At 33.8% G+C, this 17756-nt stretch overlaps 2 protein-coding genes across 3 annotated transcripts; one reads left to right on the plus strand and one right to left on the minus strand.

The window, feature by feature from the left end:
- Window positions 1–402: 402 nt before the first annotated feature.
- Window positions 403–9069, plus strand: LOC114169344 (M28 Zn-peptidase nicastrin). The gene is made up of 14 exons (XM_028054460.2): window positions 403–902; window positions 1683–1852; window positions 3098–3201; window positions 3531–3597; window positions 4271–4363; window positions 4447–4611; window positions 4722–4862; window positions 4954–5031; window positions 5440–5552; window positions 5624–5684; window positions 7062–7229; window positions 7972–8073; window positions 8494–8583; window positions 8671–9069. The coding sequence occupies exons 1-14, from the start codon at window positions 623–625 to the stop codon at window positions 8731–8733; spliced, it is 1695 nt and encodes a 564-aa protein (XP_027910261.2). The 5' UTR covers window positions 403–622; the 3' UTR covers window positions 8734–9069.
- Window positions 9070–10700: 1631 nt separating this feature from the next.
- On the minus strand, window positions 10701–16417 carry OTLD1 (OTU-like cysteine protease family protein). 2 transcript variants are annotated; one of them, XM_028054671.2, is made up of 10 exons: window positions 16275–16417; window positions 16061–16106; window positions 15177–15971; window positions 14430–14591; window positions 13549–13626; window positions 11865–11943; window positions 11646–11791; window positions 11358–11423; window positions 11088–11265; window positions 10701–11003 (listed from the first exon to the last, which is right to left on the minus strand). In XM_028054671.2, the coding sequence occupies exons 3-10, from the start codon at window positions 15819–15821 to the stop codon at window positions 10792–10794; spliced, it is 1566 nt and encodes a 521-aa protein (XP_027910472.1). In that variant the 5' UTR covers window positions 15822–15971; window positions 16061–16106; window positions 16275–16417; the 3' UTR covers window positions 10701–10791. The 2 variants fall into 2 exon arrangements, with proteins under 2 accessions (XP_027910472.1, XP_027910473.1); XM_028054672.2 differs by having other exon boundaries at window positions 15177–15981.
- Window positions 16418–17756: the final 1339 nt, after the last annotated feature.

Below are 17756 nucleotides of genomic sequence, written 5' to 3' on the forward strand. Positions count from 1 at the left end.
TTCGCATTTTAATTCTACTTCTATAATTTTAACCTCCATATAATATTAGCAAACCAATGTTTATCTAATTTTTAAATTTGAATATAACTATCTGTTTCTATTCTATTTAATTGATTGAAAAACTAAATAAAGTACACATCAAACTATCAAACTGAGAATTAGAAATACAAATTATATTTTAAATTTTTGAAAAGTTAAAGAAAAAAATTATGAGCAGAATTTAAAAATCAAGTGAAAAATATGAGTGTTGTTGTTAAATTTTTTTCTGAGATTCACCTGAAAGAAAAAGAAGAATTAAAATGAAAAAAAGAAAAAAAGAAAAAAAAAAGAAAAAGAAAACCCACTAATCACTACTACTATACTACTATAGTACAGTCTTCTAATGATTTCAGTGCAAGTGACCTGGTTTCTCATCTTCATCTCTTGAATCAGCGTCGCTTTCTCTTGCATCATTTTGTATTATAGCTACCTTCTGCTCAGATGAAAGATAACTAATTTATAATATTATATTGATCGATTCAAACAGATATATTTAAGCGTAGATCGGTATCGTCTTCTTTTATCCACTTGTCGATCGCGAATTTGGGAACCCTAATTCGCAGATCTGATCTCACCTTGCTCCATGGTTATGGCGCCTCGGAAACATCGCGAGCGTGAAATGCTGTTCGACTCCGTCATCGCGCTCGTTTTCATCCTTGTCGCCTGCGTCGACCTCTGTGACGGCGCCACCGTCGTCGATGTCTACCGCCTCATCCAGTACGACATGTCGGGCGTTCCTTTCGGATCTCGACTCGCCAGCCTCAACCATCACGCCGCCTCGCTCCACTTCTCTCCACACACTGATCTCTCTCGCACTGTCCTCCTCATACCACTTCGCGAACTTAACATGTCTTTTGTTAAAGGTTCTTCTTCTTTCTGTTTTTTTTTTCTTTCCTTTTTTTAAATTTTAAGTTTAGGTTTGATTAATATTTATTTGGGTTAATTCTGCTGAGACTTAATTGTCGCGCGTGACGTAATTCGGAGTTGCGGAAGTGGACAGGAAGTTAGGAACGGTGTTTGAGAAGTGGCAGAAGTGTTACTTCAGTGTCACTCTAGATTGGTTAAGATGTTACGCATAATAGTCTGAAAGGGGGTACTTTACATGAATAATACCTGTAAAAATGTCCTAGGGTGCGTTTGGGTAAACGAATTAATTAAGAACTTACTAAACGAGTGTTTTTACTGTGCAATCATTTATGTATGCTATTTTCATAAACTATCCTGAAAAGGAGCTAAAAATCAACTCACAAACATATCATAAACTATTTGAGTGAGCTGTATTATAACACTTACACTAGTTACTCTGTCATGGGATGAGCCCAAACTAGCTGTAAATAAGCTCTTCGAAATGCATCTGTAGTAGCTTATATGTTGTTGGTTTAGGTATGGAGAAGCTCTCGTTCACTAGTTAAGCAGGAAAACTTATACGTTTAATGTTTTTATAAAATTGAGTAGTTATTGCTGTGTTTGTCCTGATGTTATTCATTTTATTAATAATTGAACTGTGTTTCATTTTTTCTGGTTGAATGCTTAACATTTCTTGTCCCTGTCATTTATATTGATTTATATCTTTATTTGAAGGATGTTATTTTGTCTCACTTGTTATTTAACAAGATCAAAATCTTGTGACTGCAATATGGCAGAATATATTGCTGAAAGCAAGCCTCTTGGGGGTTTAATATTTTTGCTTCCCCGGATGTTCAGTTTTGAAAACAAGGATGGTATGGGGAGTAACAATCAAGATGAGAGTAAAGAACCGCTGAGGAATGTATTGGCGGAACTTGAACAAATACTCATACACGCGAACTTACCTGTAAGTATATTTCCTTTTTGTGGACTATTTTCATTTTTTTTTCTTTTGGAATTTCCTATAAAATAAAATATTTTCCAACTGGGGAGGAGGAAGTGACAATCAATTAATTTGTTCTTGAATTATGAATTCCTTTTGACGCAGTCGTGGTGATTTTATTCAGCTACCACTATGTTCTCAGGTTTTATTATATCTTTATCTGTGTTCACCTCCGATCACTTTTAAAAAAAGTTATTGCTTTCTATCATTCAGTCTAGGGTTTAGTGTTTGTTTGATGAAAAGGGTAATTGGCCTTGTAAGACTTTGGATAGCCTCATAATGTGTGTGCAAGTTAAACTTTTTTGGGTTTCAAATGTTATTGCATGCATGCAGTGGTCCATAGCACTTGTACATTCGCTTGTAGCAGATGATTTATTTATTGTGTTTAATATTTATACACCGAGTGCAAATATTTTTAACCTGTCAATCAATTAGAAATCGCTAAAAAGATAAATTTTAAAGAAATTATTACAAAAGTCAACAATTTTAACATAACTTATGATGGAATGTCAGTGTAAAAGCCCTAACACTGTCTGTGTTTTAATTAAGTTCTTATGTATTTATCTTTAGGTTGTGAACTTGTGGTAAATGATCATAAACTAACAATTTATTTTGCTATGACTATGCTTTTGCATGCATATTAGGTCCTTGACTGGTTCATCACTGCTGAGAGATATTTTCGAAACTGGAAAATTTTCTTAACACTTATTTTCTGCCTAGTTTCTGCTCTAGCATAATTTTTTCAGTTTATATCATGGAGCCATTTGTGTAGCATGTCTCAATCAATTCACAGCATAAGAAACGAACTACTGAAGGTGGTTTCTCAATTATCTAAGAAGACTTTATAACACTGTGCTGAGTATTATTATTAAAAGTAAATTACAATGATACACCTTCAGATATTTTCTCAAAGTACACTTGCTTCTTCTGCCTTTTTTACCATTGCGATGGCCTCCCTTATCATGGGGTGTATGCAGAATGTTTTTAAAATTTAATTGGATGCACATGTAAGGGAAAAGATTTACAAATATTTTTGTCTTGGCTTGTGTGACATGACATACTTTTTTTTGTAATGTGAGGAAGTACGTGTCCTTCATTTATTTTTTGTCCCCACCTGCCCCCATTTATTACATGATCATGTATACCTCTATCATTTTACTTGTCATTTTGTGGGAGATGTAACTTTTATGGTGTTGCATCTTGTTGCAGTATCCTGTTTATTTTGCATTTGAGGATGACAATATTGATGCTGTATTAGCTGATATCAAGAAGAATGATGTCACTGGTCAACCTGCTACTGCAACAACTGGCGGGTGAGTACAAATCTTAAATGAAGCTTTCATTGCTTTAACTAAATATTACAAAATACTCTAGATGGTCAAAGCAAGTGATGTGGAACTTCATGGTTTGACTGATTGGACCGTATATGGGAATGCCTTCTGTTCTATTTGTTTGGATTCTGTTTCAATTATCTTATTCATTTCATAATTGGTGCTTTTCTTATATTTTTAATTCTCTTTCCTGGGCTTCCTTACAGTAGTTACTCATTTTGAATGTTTGTTGAGTTATTGTATTACCAAGTTTATTTTTCTCTTGGAAGTAACATTGAATGATTTCTTTCCATTTTTTTGGGATGCTGCAGATACAAATTTGTTGTTTCAGCCGCTGAACCAAGGAAAGTTGTTTCTCCTCCGATTACAAATATTCAGGTGTTTGTTCAACCTTATTTTTAGATAAATGCAATGTGATTGAAAAGCTAAATCAAAATTATGTTGCTTGAATGCATACCATAAATTTATTTCCTTCTTTTTTTATGATTTTATTTTTTTGTTTAAATTCTACAACAACTGGTTCAATGTAAGTCTTGGTTAAGGAAAACCCCAGGTTGCTGCTATAATCATTCTAGGAAGCCTCGAGGCAAGATCTAGATAATTTTGAAGAACCCTGGGTTTGAGCATGAACTAATAACCAGAGAAGCGTACTGTGAAAGATTACTTTTTAAAACCTCCCTTTGCAAGATTTGGACTAAGTTACAAGGAATTGTTTTACTTGGAAGATTTCACAGGCGATCATGTCACTTGTTACACAGCTCTTGTCTCTTTCAGGTGTCTTTGTTGGGGTGAATCAATATAGGAAATAATCTGCTACTTTTTGTGTTTTAGTGTGTTTTCCTTAGGAATTTTCACAGATAATCAGTACAAATATAACTGGATAATCTACAGGTATAAACAGCGTGGAGGTCTTCTGTGTTGAGTAACAGTTTAGCTGCATGTATCGACAGAACTGATTAATTCTTAATTGGATAACTTTCTTGTACTATTCTTTTAAAATTGGTGTTCTTTAAATAGAATTTGTGTGGATGTATCTTTTATATGGTTGCAGGGATGGTTGGCAGGACTTAAGACAGATGATGATGCTCATCAATTACCCACCATAGCGATAGTGGCATCATATGACACCTTTGGGGCTGCTCCTGTATGTTGTTTATGAAGTCTACCTTTAAAACTAAAGTGTTCAAAATAATATGATTATCATGTTAAAAAAATCTGTAATTGTAGGCATTATCGGTGGGAAGTGATAGTAATGGAAGTGGCATTGTGGCTCTTCTTGAAGTAGCTCGGCTATTTTCTCTCTTATATTCTAATCCAAAGACAAGAGGGCAATACAATCTGCTGTTTGGGTTAACATCTGGTGGGCCTTACAACTACAATGGAACTCGTAAGGTGATATATATCATATTTTGAAGTTCATTTTTTGCAGACAATTCTTTAACACGTAATCAACCTTCCCTTTTGTGTTCTGGATTTCTTTTTACATAATTCTGCGTTTTCAGTGGCTTTGGAGCTTTGACCAACGTATGCGTGAGAGCATTGACTATGCTATTTGTTTAGATAGTATTGGTTCTTGGGAAAATGAATTGTGGATTCATGTGTCTAAGCCTCCAGAAAATGCCTTCATTAAGAAAATTGTGGAAGTAAGTGAATGGTCTCAGTGGTGCAGGCTTTACTATAATGGATTTACTTGCAGTTTTATCTTTATGATTTCTAATGGAAAATTTTGTGTAGGATTTTTCAAGTGTTGCAGAAGAATTAGGCTTTAAAGTGAATTTGAAGCATAAGAAAATAAACATTTCCAATCCTCGAGTAAGTGATAAATTCTCGGTGTTCTGTTTCACTTGCCAAGATCTTTAGTAATTTATACTTAGCTTTTGCTCAATCTCAATTTGGTTGTATTTTCAGACAATTGCCATCGTCACATTATTTTATTACAGTAGTACCATGAACAATCACCTTATATATGGTTTACATGTTTATAAAAAAAGGTCTGGAAACTGTGATGGATCTGTTCCTCTAATTTTCATTTTAATCTGATGTCAAACCATTGTATTTTATTACTTAATCTTCCTAATGGATTACACTTTATACTCCTCGTCATATCAGCTTGTGCTTCATGTCTTAGTAAAAGATTTCCTGATAGAAAGCACTTGCTTCCTCCATTTTGTCTAAATGCTACTTCTAATATTAGTTATTAATGATGGTCATCTGCTGTAGGTAGCTTGGGAGCATGAACAGTTTTCAAGGCTGAGAGTTACTGCTGCCACTCTATCTGAACTATCTACAGCACCTGAATTGCTAGAAAAGACTGGTGGTTTGGTTGATAGCAGGTTCATATCTGGACCTAAATGCCAGAATTTTATTATTTTTGTACCTTTTTGCTGACTGAGAGCTTCTGCAGGCATTTTGTTAATGAAGCAACTATTGTCAGAAGTGTGAAATTAATTGCTGAAAGTCTTGCGGTAAGATTTGTTTACCTGAAAAAACTAGAAGTCAATGTTTATTCCCTCACCTAATAAACAAAAGATTAGGAATGTAGCCTCTCAATGTCCTTGTAATTAATTCTCCTTCCAATCATTTGGCATAAGAAGAATCATGAGGCAGAGTTTTGTTTGTTTGTTTGTCCTGGCACTAGTTCTAGTATTATTCACTATATATGTTGCAGTGAGTGTGCATTTATATTAATTTCAAAACTAATCTTTTTTATGATTGTGTATAATGTTTAATGTGAATTTGTTTGGCCGATATTTTTTTTTATGGACTTGGTCATTTACATCTTCTGATGTTTCCATTGTGGCCATTTGACTTCCTACTATATTACTCTGTCAGAAGATGCTCCATTATATGGTTAAGAAAAACGCTACTGAGCCAGGACAAATTTACTTGGTTATTTACCCTTGGATGAATCAGTTGCCCTTCCACTTTGTCTAATCCAACAAAGACCCTTGAATTGAGCTAATTAATCCCTGTTAGCACTGTGGATGTCGATGAAACTGTTCTATTAATGACGTGCTGTTTAATCATCGGACAATTGGAGAAATTGTCATTCCATGAACATCAAACTCATAAGTATTTTTATTATATCTGCACATGTTTGATTTTTCTTATTTTATGAGGATATATATATGTATATGTATATATTAGCATTGCATTAAAAGTTGCTGATGAGGTTTTGCTTAGTTGATTCCTTATATTTGCAAAGTTTACACTCTCTAGTTTGATCATAAAAAATATTTTTGAAATTTTAATTGGTCATATCATTGACATTTTGAGTACGCCTTACAGAAGATAATCATTTTTGTGTGAACCTATTCTTTGGCTATTTTCTGTTCTATTTAATTTTTGCGATAAAAACCTACTGTAAAATTATAGTTCAAAATAAGAGTTCTAAAGGAAAAGTAGAAGCACTAGTTTCATTTCTTTTAAGACTCCTGAGGCAACATTGAGAGAGTGGAGAGAGTAGTTATTTTTCTTTCTAAAAGCTGATCTACCTAGCCTTTTCTAAGAAGATACTCATTTCCCTTTTTATTATTTATAAAAAATAAGTTGCTTTTTCTTTATAGATTTTCAGAAAATATGTTTGGTCTATATTTTTCTTTCAAGAAAAAAACCTTAAAGAAGGGTCAAACACTACATTGGTTGACTATTGCAAACTGGCTTAATTAGCGAGACTAGAGCAAGATTACTTAATAGATGTCCATTCTATGATTAGTTGTTTTCCACTTAAAGAATTGCCACAAACAGAAATTACGTTAGACATGTATTGGATTCCCAGTATTTCTTTTTAATTAGAAGCCAACTTTATTGTTTCAAACATTCTTCTGATCTACTTTTTGCAGAGGCATATTTATGGACACCAAGGAAAGAACATCCAGATATTTGCAGACAACACTAACTTGGCTGTTAATCCTTCTTATGTTCGATCATGGTTAGATGTTTTGTCCCAAACACCTCGAGTTGCTCCATTTCTCGCCAAAGATGATCCTTTTGTCATGGCACTGAAAAAGGTATTGTTGCATGCTTTTTGCTTTTGTTTACTTTGTGAAAGTGCATTGTAGCGCATAAATTTGTCATGTCACGGCTTTTGCTGTTTTTTCAAGTTAAAGGATCACCCCAATACGATGGTTCTTGTTGTGGATCAGCTGAGAGAATCTATGTAGCTTAGGAAGCACAGATGTAGAAAATTTGTATATCAGCTGATGCCAGACACCATTATGATATGATGTGATACAGATGTGGAAAATATATAAGTCTTGATGAAGACAACACGACTACAATAGAACAAAATTATAATGTAAAATGAAAAATAATCACAAGAAATCATTGATGTTCTAAAAGTATGAGCTACATTGTAAATATCGTAGAAGTGCTTTTTGATTTATATAATCATTACGGTGTTTCAATTTCTATTGATATAAGATAAAATTATAAGAAAACAACTATAATTATTACAAGCATTTTTGCAGTATCCAACATGAAGACAGTCAGAACAACATAGATCATCTGCATTTTAGTTTCTGGCAATATTCAAATGTATGCAATTTTTATTTGGGTTGATACGGAAGTTTACATATGCTAATATTGTGAAATATTTGTGGAGAAAAACGGCTTTAAATTTACTTTCTTGTTTTTTACTAGAAAGTTGTAATGAACTGCATTCGAGTTAGGTTGAAGGCTTCGTATCCCTCAATTCTCCATACCTGGAGTTTCACTTCTGTACTTACCAAGTGTTTTTATATGCGTATATAGGAATTAGAAGATCACACTGACGAGGTAAATCTGCATAGAGATGTGCTAGAAGGAGTGTTCACTTTCTATGATTCAACCAGGGCAAAGCTGAACATATATCAGGTATTTGAAGTTATTTTCTTTGAACCATGTCTGTATATAAAGTTTAGCCATTTTAATCTACCTAATGAATCATTGGTCATTAGACGATCTTCAGTCCAGAGTCCTGACCAAGTTTGTAATTCAGTTCTTTTTTATTTCTTGAGAGCTCATCATTTTTGTGTTTATTTGACCTGTTCGCCCTTATTTTTTTGAAGGACATTTTTCCAGTTTAAAAGGAGTAAATTTTCACACTAAACAAATCTATATTATTTTTTCCAATATATGCATGTTTCTTTGGAAATAAGTTTATTCAAAATTTCTTTGAAGGTGTCCAAGAAATTTAATGCTCCAAAATATGTTAAATCCAGATTTGATTTAAGTATTTACCTTTTTGCTTTGGAATTTCATGTTGCATTGAAAGAAATTGTTGTGGTTTTACAGGTCGCCAGTGTCACATTTGACTTGCTGTTGCTTCTAGTATTGGGATCGTATTTAATTGTGCTCTTCAGTTTCTTGGTCATCACCACTCGGGTATCTATTTATTTATATCTAAAATCCTATGCAAAATTCTAGGTATCCAGTTCGTATGTTCTCAATCTAACTGATGATGTCTGACAGGGTCTTGATGATCTAATCAGTCTATTTCGGCGGCCTCCATCTCGAAAAGTGAAAACTGCATAGTGAGTGAGTGGCCTACGTAGTTCTCAAGATTTAAATAGTATCTTAGGATCCGAGTTTCTATGAAAAGTTCTGTAGCGGATCTTTACCTCATTTCCTCAAGTTGTTGCTTTAGTGGTTAAAGACAGTAAGATTTATTTTTGGCTGTGCGAAAGTTAACAACGCCAAAATTTTGATATTTTTCTGGCCGTTTTCATTTGGCGCATTTTTGTAGTGTAAAAATTGTTTACTAATTCATGCCTGGCTGGTTAACAAATGGTTCCCCGATTATAGACAAGGCTTATTCACGTTACTTAGTTTTGGCTCAATAAAGGATCCATTCGGTTAATGTATCAAAAACATTACTGCACATTACTGCTTGCTTAAGTAAATTGACATTGCATACTAAATAAAATTAATCTGTTCGGATGATGTCACCTGTGCACTTCGTAAAATGTGTAAGTATGTTTACCTTTTTATAGTTAGGATTTATGTAGTGATTTGAAAATTTAGTCTAATCTTTTACCGGAAAACGAAGTAACATGAAATTCTACGATAAGACGCTAAAGTGAATGATCTAAGCATTTTATATGAAAGCTAGAGTAGGTATCAAAATGCAAAAAGAAAAGAATTACGGTGAATGAAAGATTTAGATGAACTAAGATGGAATGAAGAACAATTTTTAAATATTTCAATGTAGAAGGGTTGAACACTCATGTAGGAGGAGGGTTAGAAATCTGATTAAAAGTTTGTTCAATAAATAAATAAATAAATAAAGTAGATAAAGATTAAGTATGAGAAGTACGTATAAGATTAAGATGACGTATTGATATGCATGCTACGACAAAATATCTCATACATATAAAAGAACTATTTATTCATAAGGTGATAAAATTATGATATTTTGTCCCTAAGCTTTTGTTTCACGATAAAATCTGAACAGTTCCAGCTTCTTAAGCTACATTGATATTCTTTAGTTAGATTCTCTTTTTGTAGTTTGCTTTCAGTTTCGATATAAGGAATGCTTTTAAAGTGATTTTTCTGATTTTTCTTTAGATCGTGTTGTTGAAATGTTTTGGATCGATGATTGTGTGGTATGGAACTGATTTCATGTTTGCTTGAACAGAAGTTTATGGTTTGCATGTGAGAACAAATAAGAAACTTGTTATTTTTCGTCTAAACGAACAAATCTCGCCTAAACAAGAATAGCAGAAACTTACTTTTACCTCTGCTCGGTTCAGGTGTCACTATTTGAGCTCTCATCCAAGTAAAAAAGACTCGTTTGAGTGAGAGAATCTCTTTTCACATAAGAGAGGACTTCTTCTAACTTGAGCAAGACTCGGGTAGGAAAAGCAGCTGAGATTTTGTTGTGCTTGACATGAAATAAAACATGAATTGGTCTTATGATAATTTTATAATGTATGTAATTAGATAAAGATTCAGTCAAACTTACGTATAGTAAATTGGTTCAAGTGATAAGAGTAGAAAAAAATCCTAGTCTTTTATAAAATAGTGACCCATTGGGATTGGCTTTGGAAAATCCTAAAAATCACCACAAGTACAAGCATCTAAACCCTAATATTATTGTTTACAATTAATATTATTCATTAAAATTATTCTATTAGAGATGTGAGTTTATAAGAATAAACTTGTATAGGTAATATTAAAAGGAAGGGTGAATAAATGTATAAAAATAAAAATAGGAATAATTGTAAAGTAGGTTAAATTTGAAAACTAACGTTTTGAAGAATCCTAAACTAGGAAAAAAAGACTTACTCTAATAAAACTTTCCAAAATTCAATATATGAGCCATATTTAGTCAGCGTAAATGAGCGATGGATTTTATATATAGATAGCCGATATCCTTAAAATGTTTACTTCATTGAATACGCGGCCACTTAATTTTAAAAGAAAAGTAATTTTGCAAATTTGAGAAAAATAAAGTGGACGGTTGATGATGAAGATGGGAGATAGGAAATTGAATAGGTTGATTTGATACAACAGGGTATTATATTTATTTAACTGATTTAGTTGCAGTTGAAAAACTAAACAAATTTATTTAAGTTGAAGAGATATGTTGTGTCATTCAGTGGCCTTGCCCTTGCGTCTGCTGCTACTGCCAGTTTCTAAGAGGTAACAAACCATGGAATCAACATCGTCCCCAAATATGCTGTAAGCTTCAATCGCTTGGATGTATGTGAATCCCATCGACAGTAAAATTTGCATCCCACTGCTCAGATCACAACCATGCTCTTTTCCATCTTCTGTCGTTTTCCGACCAGTGCCTGATGATCCTGCTCCTCTCATCAACACATTAAGTAACTTTTATATATAATATAGAAAAACTACAAAACTATTTCAGTTTTAGTGACACTCACTTGCTCCAGAAGACGATGGTTCAGCGTTTGAGGTAGAGGACTCTCTGTCACCAAGTTGTTGCTTAAATGTACTACTATCTGAAAGGTACTCTGCTCGAGAAACTTCTATCACCATGCGTTCAATTTCCTTTTCTGTCAGCTCAAGATCAGAGTAAAACCGACCCTCGGCTAAAAGTGCCTGTTGGAAGCAACAAGATAAAAAAAATTATTGTTGCAACCGAGTTAAGAGAAAAATCCGTCATTCTCACCATTTCAATTTGAAATACTTACGTTATTGATCTGTTCGTCCTGTTGAGATTTAATAGCAGCCTTGACTTGATCTTTGTCAACATTTGTCTGAGTATCATCATGAAACACATATGGATCAATGATTAGTAAACATATTTATTAATGTCACAATTTGCATAGTTCTGAGTCCTAAAATTGTTATGTATGAGGTTTCCTATAATTATTTATTCCAGAGTACAATATGAAGTTTAACTATCCAGTTGTCAGATGAAGTCATAACACAGGAGAAGAATGACAGCAACTTAAGGAAATAATAGTCAATGTACTTACTCCACGAAGACTGCTGAACCCAAGACCAGCACCAATTGTCAAGCGCCGTGGGTCAACAAGGGAGTTGTAATGATTTCCATGATGATAACTCAATCGAATTGGCGGTGTGTCAGTGTTGTAGCTTCCATGAAAGATATTGATAGGTTCTGCATAATGATTGATGTTATTATACACTGGGTACTACATAAACAATCAGACATCAAATTTTCAGAGGCTCACCTATGCTGTAGGAGTATATGTGGATTGGTCGATTATACATTTCGCACATGGCTTGGATCTCAACATTGTTTCCATAAACCTGCCAGAAAGAATGAACACAAGTTTTTCTTAAATTCAAAATAGCTTTAAATACATTCTAACAGACCAACGCTATTTTTTTAATAATATTAAAAAAGGGTCATATGCAGTGCATAAAAAATAATGCAATTTCAGTGCCCCATATATAGGGTTTGTATTGTATCACCTAAATAAGAGAACAAACTACATTTCAAGAACATGACACAGGCCGATTCAAAGAAATTATTATTACATCCATCAAACTGTCTATGATTGTTGTTGACAGCATAAATTCTATGAAAACTGATATGATTGATTTACTCTTAACCAACAAATAGTTCTTTCCGTATAATTTCTAGTATAAAGAAGGCAAGCATACACAACTTTGAAAAATAAGAAATGGAAACACAAAACACCAAGAGACTGAACGGATCTGTCAAAAGACCTATATTCCAAATGGAGAATACTACTAAGATAATATTACCACAGTAATAATGCACTCGATCTTTTTTCCAAGAAATTCATATACAAATGTTCTATAATGGCCAAGGTCCCTATCTAGAAATAAGAGCTCAAAAATACATTTAATGATGCCCACTTCCTTTAAAAGAAAAATCCACATCCACATTAATAAAAATGCAGAAAAAAAGAAGAAAGCCTGAGATTATATTAAGTTTGCATGAAATATATATGGGAATAAAGAAATGAAGTTTCTTGCACAACTGACAGACAGAAAAACTAGTCTCAACACATTTGTCCTAGATTGAATTATTTATAACAGACAGAAAACAGTCTCAACACGCAAGCACTAGATTGGATTATTTATAATGGAACATACCGGTTCCAAATTCAACATAACTCATATTTGAAACACTGATGTTACAGACAGGCCAAAAACTTAGAGATATTTATTATGTCAAGGGAGGCAGGGGAAAATATTAAAAGATGACAGTTCTATCACATTTCTAGATTTTCTCTTATTGCGTTGGTAATCTATGCCACCATAAAGTAGGCTAACCGGAAGTCAAGCTGCAATTCGCCTAATTCATTGCCCCATGTCATTCAAGGAATGTTTCCATTATGACAACAAACAATATTTCATAACATTTGGGTCAAGACAACACTCGATTATTTGACACATTAATGAAAGGGGGTTTAACTCTCTTAAAACTAAATCACAACATCATTGTAGACAAAAAGAATGAAGAAAGAAGATTCTAAACAATCAGTCAAATAGATAGGTATCAAACGAATATGGAACATAAAAAGGCAAAAGGACTCTGAGCCTGAGACAAGTGAACAACCAGCACAAAGATTAACAAGTGTTAAAGCATTTTCAACCACCCATTACATTAGTATTGTGGATATGGATTGTCCTGGATATCTCAAATTCAAGGAACACGTGCATTCTTTCAGTTTATCACAATACATTATTTTTAGTATATAAATTGTAAACTGTAGTTCAACAAAAATATCTTTAGAATAAAACCACACAATCAATAGCAAATAAAAAGGAAGAGAAATAAAGCAACTATATCCTAACAAAAAGACCAAAAAAACCAATAATAACTTCCAGTTTTCCCTTGAACTAAGAAACCAAATGTTTGTCAACTGTACGGTCACATACCTTATCTCTTCTTTTTCTCTTGCAGTAAGATGTGAACCCTTCAGTTATAAACTGAGAAAAGTGATCTCTCTCTTGCTCCTGAAGATAAAACCACAAATATACTTGATCCTCAGAAGTTCAATAAAACACCACCAAAGTACGTGCACAGAAAAATCTAGGAAGTATGCACATAAAAAGAGACAGCATAAAAAGAGGAAGTACGTGCATCAGAAGTTCAATAAAACTCCACCATTCAGTTGAACGTACATACTTAACAATTTATCAATTGAATTAGAGACAGCATATTTATGAAAATTCAAACAAGAAATTTCCAACCCAACTAAAAGCAAGAAAAGAGGACATAGAACAATAATTACAGGAAATTCAAGCAGATTGTTCAAATATACATGTATTAGTCACTGACAAATAAAAATAAACAATCAATATAGAATAAAGTTACAGGACTTTCCTGAATCCCTTATCTGAAAGGGCACCACAATTGTAAAACATTCCATAAAAATTTGTGAGCTTAGGGTAGCTCCTCTCATTTTATCTACTGCTGATCATGTAACTATGGCCCATATTACTTTTTCCCAACCATAGTGGCAATCCTCCCAATGCATTCTTCACCCAAAAAACAAGGAACCTAAAACAATGTTCTAAACATTGCTAAATGTATTAATTAAATATTATTAGTCCTTGATCAGATACAAAAGCTAAAAAGAACTAAATCCTTTCAAAATTCAATATTGTTTATTTGTTAAGATCACTAAAACCCATTGAAATTCGATCATCTTCTTATCATGAAAGGTAAGTAGGAACATACTATCAATTTTAGTGAGCAGAAGCACATTCAGTGTGGGTATTTTCCACAAATAAAAATTAATACAACATTATCATACCATATAATCTATGCACATCTGTCTGACCAAATCATACAGTTCGGAGTCCCCATACACCTGATCTGCAACAGCTCGGAAAAGACAATTTCCATCCTCCATCATTTTTTTTACTTCATAACCTTTTGCCCTTCTGATATCAATTTCAAACTGCCGCTCCCTTTCCTGGAATAGATGTCAATTTTACAAGTTCAATTTATTAATACATATTACCACGTAGAGGATCAGGGTAACGGCTGTCAAGAAACAAAAAAGTCATACCAAGGTGGATCTTCGACTTCACATTGAGAAACTTAATAAAAAAGATCGTACCAGAATACATTAAGATATCTCTAAGCAAGTATCAAACACAACCCAGCACGGGATTGCCGGCATAAGGAAATTCCATAGATGAATGATCAATAATGACAAGAGCTCTATACAAATTAAACACATCCCCGGAACCACTATCCAACTTAATGAACTAATAGCATATCTATAGTCTAATCAGATCTAAACGGTGTTGTCAAATATGCCATTATGTTATTTCAATTACTCTGTATCCATAACAAGCAAGAAATGCTAAAGGTATAATTCAATAGTTGCTAAATCATGATTATTCTCTTATAAAAGAGGAATTGGCTAAACTATCAATACCATTCCTTACCAGTCGCTTCTTACAATCAACTCACACACTATGGCCTAAAGAGAATCATGTACAAACACTCATAGCGACACTGAAATCCAGTACAAAGGGAGTCATCAACTTACAAAATCATCATAAGACGAAACCAGGCAAGGCTTCTGTTCATCAGCACTATTGTACCCCTCACTTTCATTATGTGACCTGGGAGAAGACGGCCTAGACCCAGCAGGCGAAGTCCTGGCCGGAACAACTGGCCATGCAGATGTTCTCCTCGACGATCCCACACTAGCCGAAATCAAACTCCCGGCCACACTCCTCCTTGCATTCAAGTTCCCCGCCAAAGAAGGCTTGGGAGGCGGCACCGGAGGTGGCGGGGGACACGAACCACCACCAACAGGTAGGGAAGAAGAATCCCCATTCGCACCCTCACTCTCTGCAACAACCCTTTCACCCACTCTCAGTCCACTTAACCCCTTCACAAACTCCTCCCTTACATCACTCTCAACAACAGCAGCAGCAGCTGTAGTCACGTCATCATCACACGACCCCTCACCCTGTTCAAAATGAACACTCTCCTCACTCTTCCCCTTATCGCCACTCTCCAAAACGTCATCCGGCACAACAACAACAACCTCATCGGTATTCTCCGGCGAGACGAAAACCTGCGCCTCTGCGCGCGCCGAGGGATTGGTAGAAGAGCCACCAGTCCGGTTGGCGTTAGAAGAAGAACCACCGCCGGAAGAACCCCTCTGAACCAACACACGAGTCATTGTAATTGACAACGCAACGCAAACCCTAATCTCGGATTTTCAGAGGGTTTGGATCATTAGTTTGTCCCGGGTTCTGGCCTTGGGCGTAGTGATGCCAATCCCTTGAAAGAAAGAGTCGTTGCAGCAGCAGTGGTCCTGGCAAAGCGATCTCTGCATTCCCCTAACAATTCTCATCAGACCCAACCCTCCAACTTTAAAGAAGAAAACCTTTCTTTTTTTGTTAAGAAGACGAATTTTACCAAGATTTTCCGCCGCCGAAAAATCAAAACCCTTCGCGACCCCAACCTGCAGGCATCGAAACCAAAAACAATTGGCGCGTCGATCCGAGGAACGAAAGAAAAGAAAGCAAAAATGTAATTGCAATTGTAATTATTAGGATGAGGATGATTTTGTGAGAATTGAGAAAAATGGAAGAAAGGGAATAATGCGAGATGGAGTGGTTGAGTGACTGACCTGAAAAGAAGGATTGATTAGGGTTTTTGAAGAGAAGAATAGAGAATGGAGAAAAGTGTGGAAAGGTTTTAACGGTGAAGGAACGGTGAGTTTCAACACCAACGTCCCCTCCCTCACCACCTTACACCTGGCCACCCACCCACACTTGATCCCACGTGCCACTTTCACTTCCTTTGTCTTATCCTTTGCCAACTTACCTCACCCTACCCCTATGTAAATTCTTTTCTTCTTCTCTAAGATAAATAATATATTTTTAAATTATTTTTACTATTTTTTTATTTTATGAGTTCATTAATTTATTTATTCACTCAAGTAGTAATTGATCTATATATTTACAGGTTTTTATTCAATTATTTTCTTATACTTACTTTTTAAATAGAGTCTTTATGTTTTTTAGGAATATTTGGATATCTTTTTCGTTAAATTTATTAACTCTTTTTGTAATTTGGAATTTCTATGCCTTCTTCCATCTTTATCTAACATATACGTAGATTACAAAAACACAGACTCAAAATATTTTTTTATTATTTTGAACTTGGATCTTTTGCCATTAAAAAAAAAAAATACTTGTATGTGAATTGTATCATTGAACTACACTCATGCTTCGAGTAAATAAACTATACATTTAGTAATTCGTTAAATACATACATATTCACATTTCTTGCAATCAATACAATTTTCAATTATTGGGACAAAAATAACTCGTTTAACTTTCCATTCATCTCAATATATATTTTTAATAAATTTGTTGGACAAGCCTTTACACATTTAGTACATTTTATACATATCATAAATCTTTACATAGATCATAATTCTTATAATCTTTGAACATACAAATTTTAACATTTTCGATATAAGAAGAATAATATGAAATATTCAATATAATTATGGTTCATTTTGTCAATATATTTTATAATTATCGCGTAAATTTTGATATGTCATTTTATATAATTGACAAATTTACTATGACGATCATTCTATAATGGACAAAGAATTTTATATGTGTAATCAAATATGTCCTTTTTTTTTTTACATTATACTATACTAAGGGTTTAGAAAATAAAAATTTGAAATTAAAAAACACGATTCTCGTGACATTAGCGATGATGGAAGGTTAGTCCGTATTCACATTAATCTTACAGTGTCTCTTAGTAACGTGGATTATTCACCTACTCGAAATTTTGGTTTGTGAAAAACATATATGAAATGTTTGAGGTAGTTTTTCATGATACTTAGGAGGATGAAGTGAGATATGATGGTTTTGTAGATGACAGAGGAATATGGTGGAAGGTGTTAAGGGTGGAAGAAGTGAAGAAAGAAAAACAAAATAAAAATCATAAAAAATGTAAAAGTAGAAAATAACATCTATTTAAAGAAACAATTAAATAAAATCTTAAATATATAAAACAAATTACTAATTAAGCTTTATTCATTTTATCTTTGTTTAAAAATATATATAAAATTAAATTATACCATGAGAAT

This window comes from Vigna unguiculata, chromosome 11 (assembly GCF_037176805.1).
Source record: "Vigna unguiculata cultivar grain cowpea cultivar isolate G323 ecotype 2 chromosome 11, ASM3717680v1, whole genome shotgun sequence".
In the NCBI taxonomy this organism is placed as follows: Eukaryota; Viridiplantae; Streptophyta; class Magnoliopsida; order Fabales; family Fabaceae; genus Vigna; species Vigna unguiculata.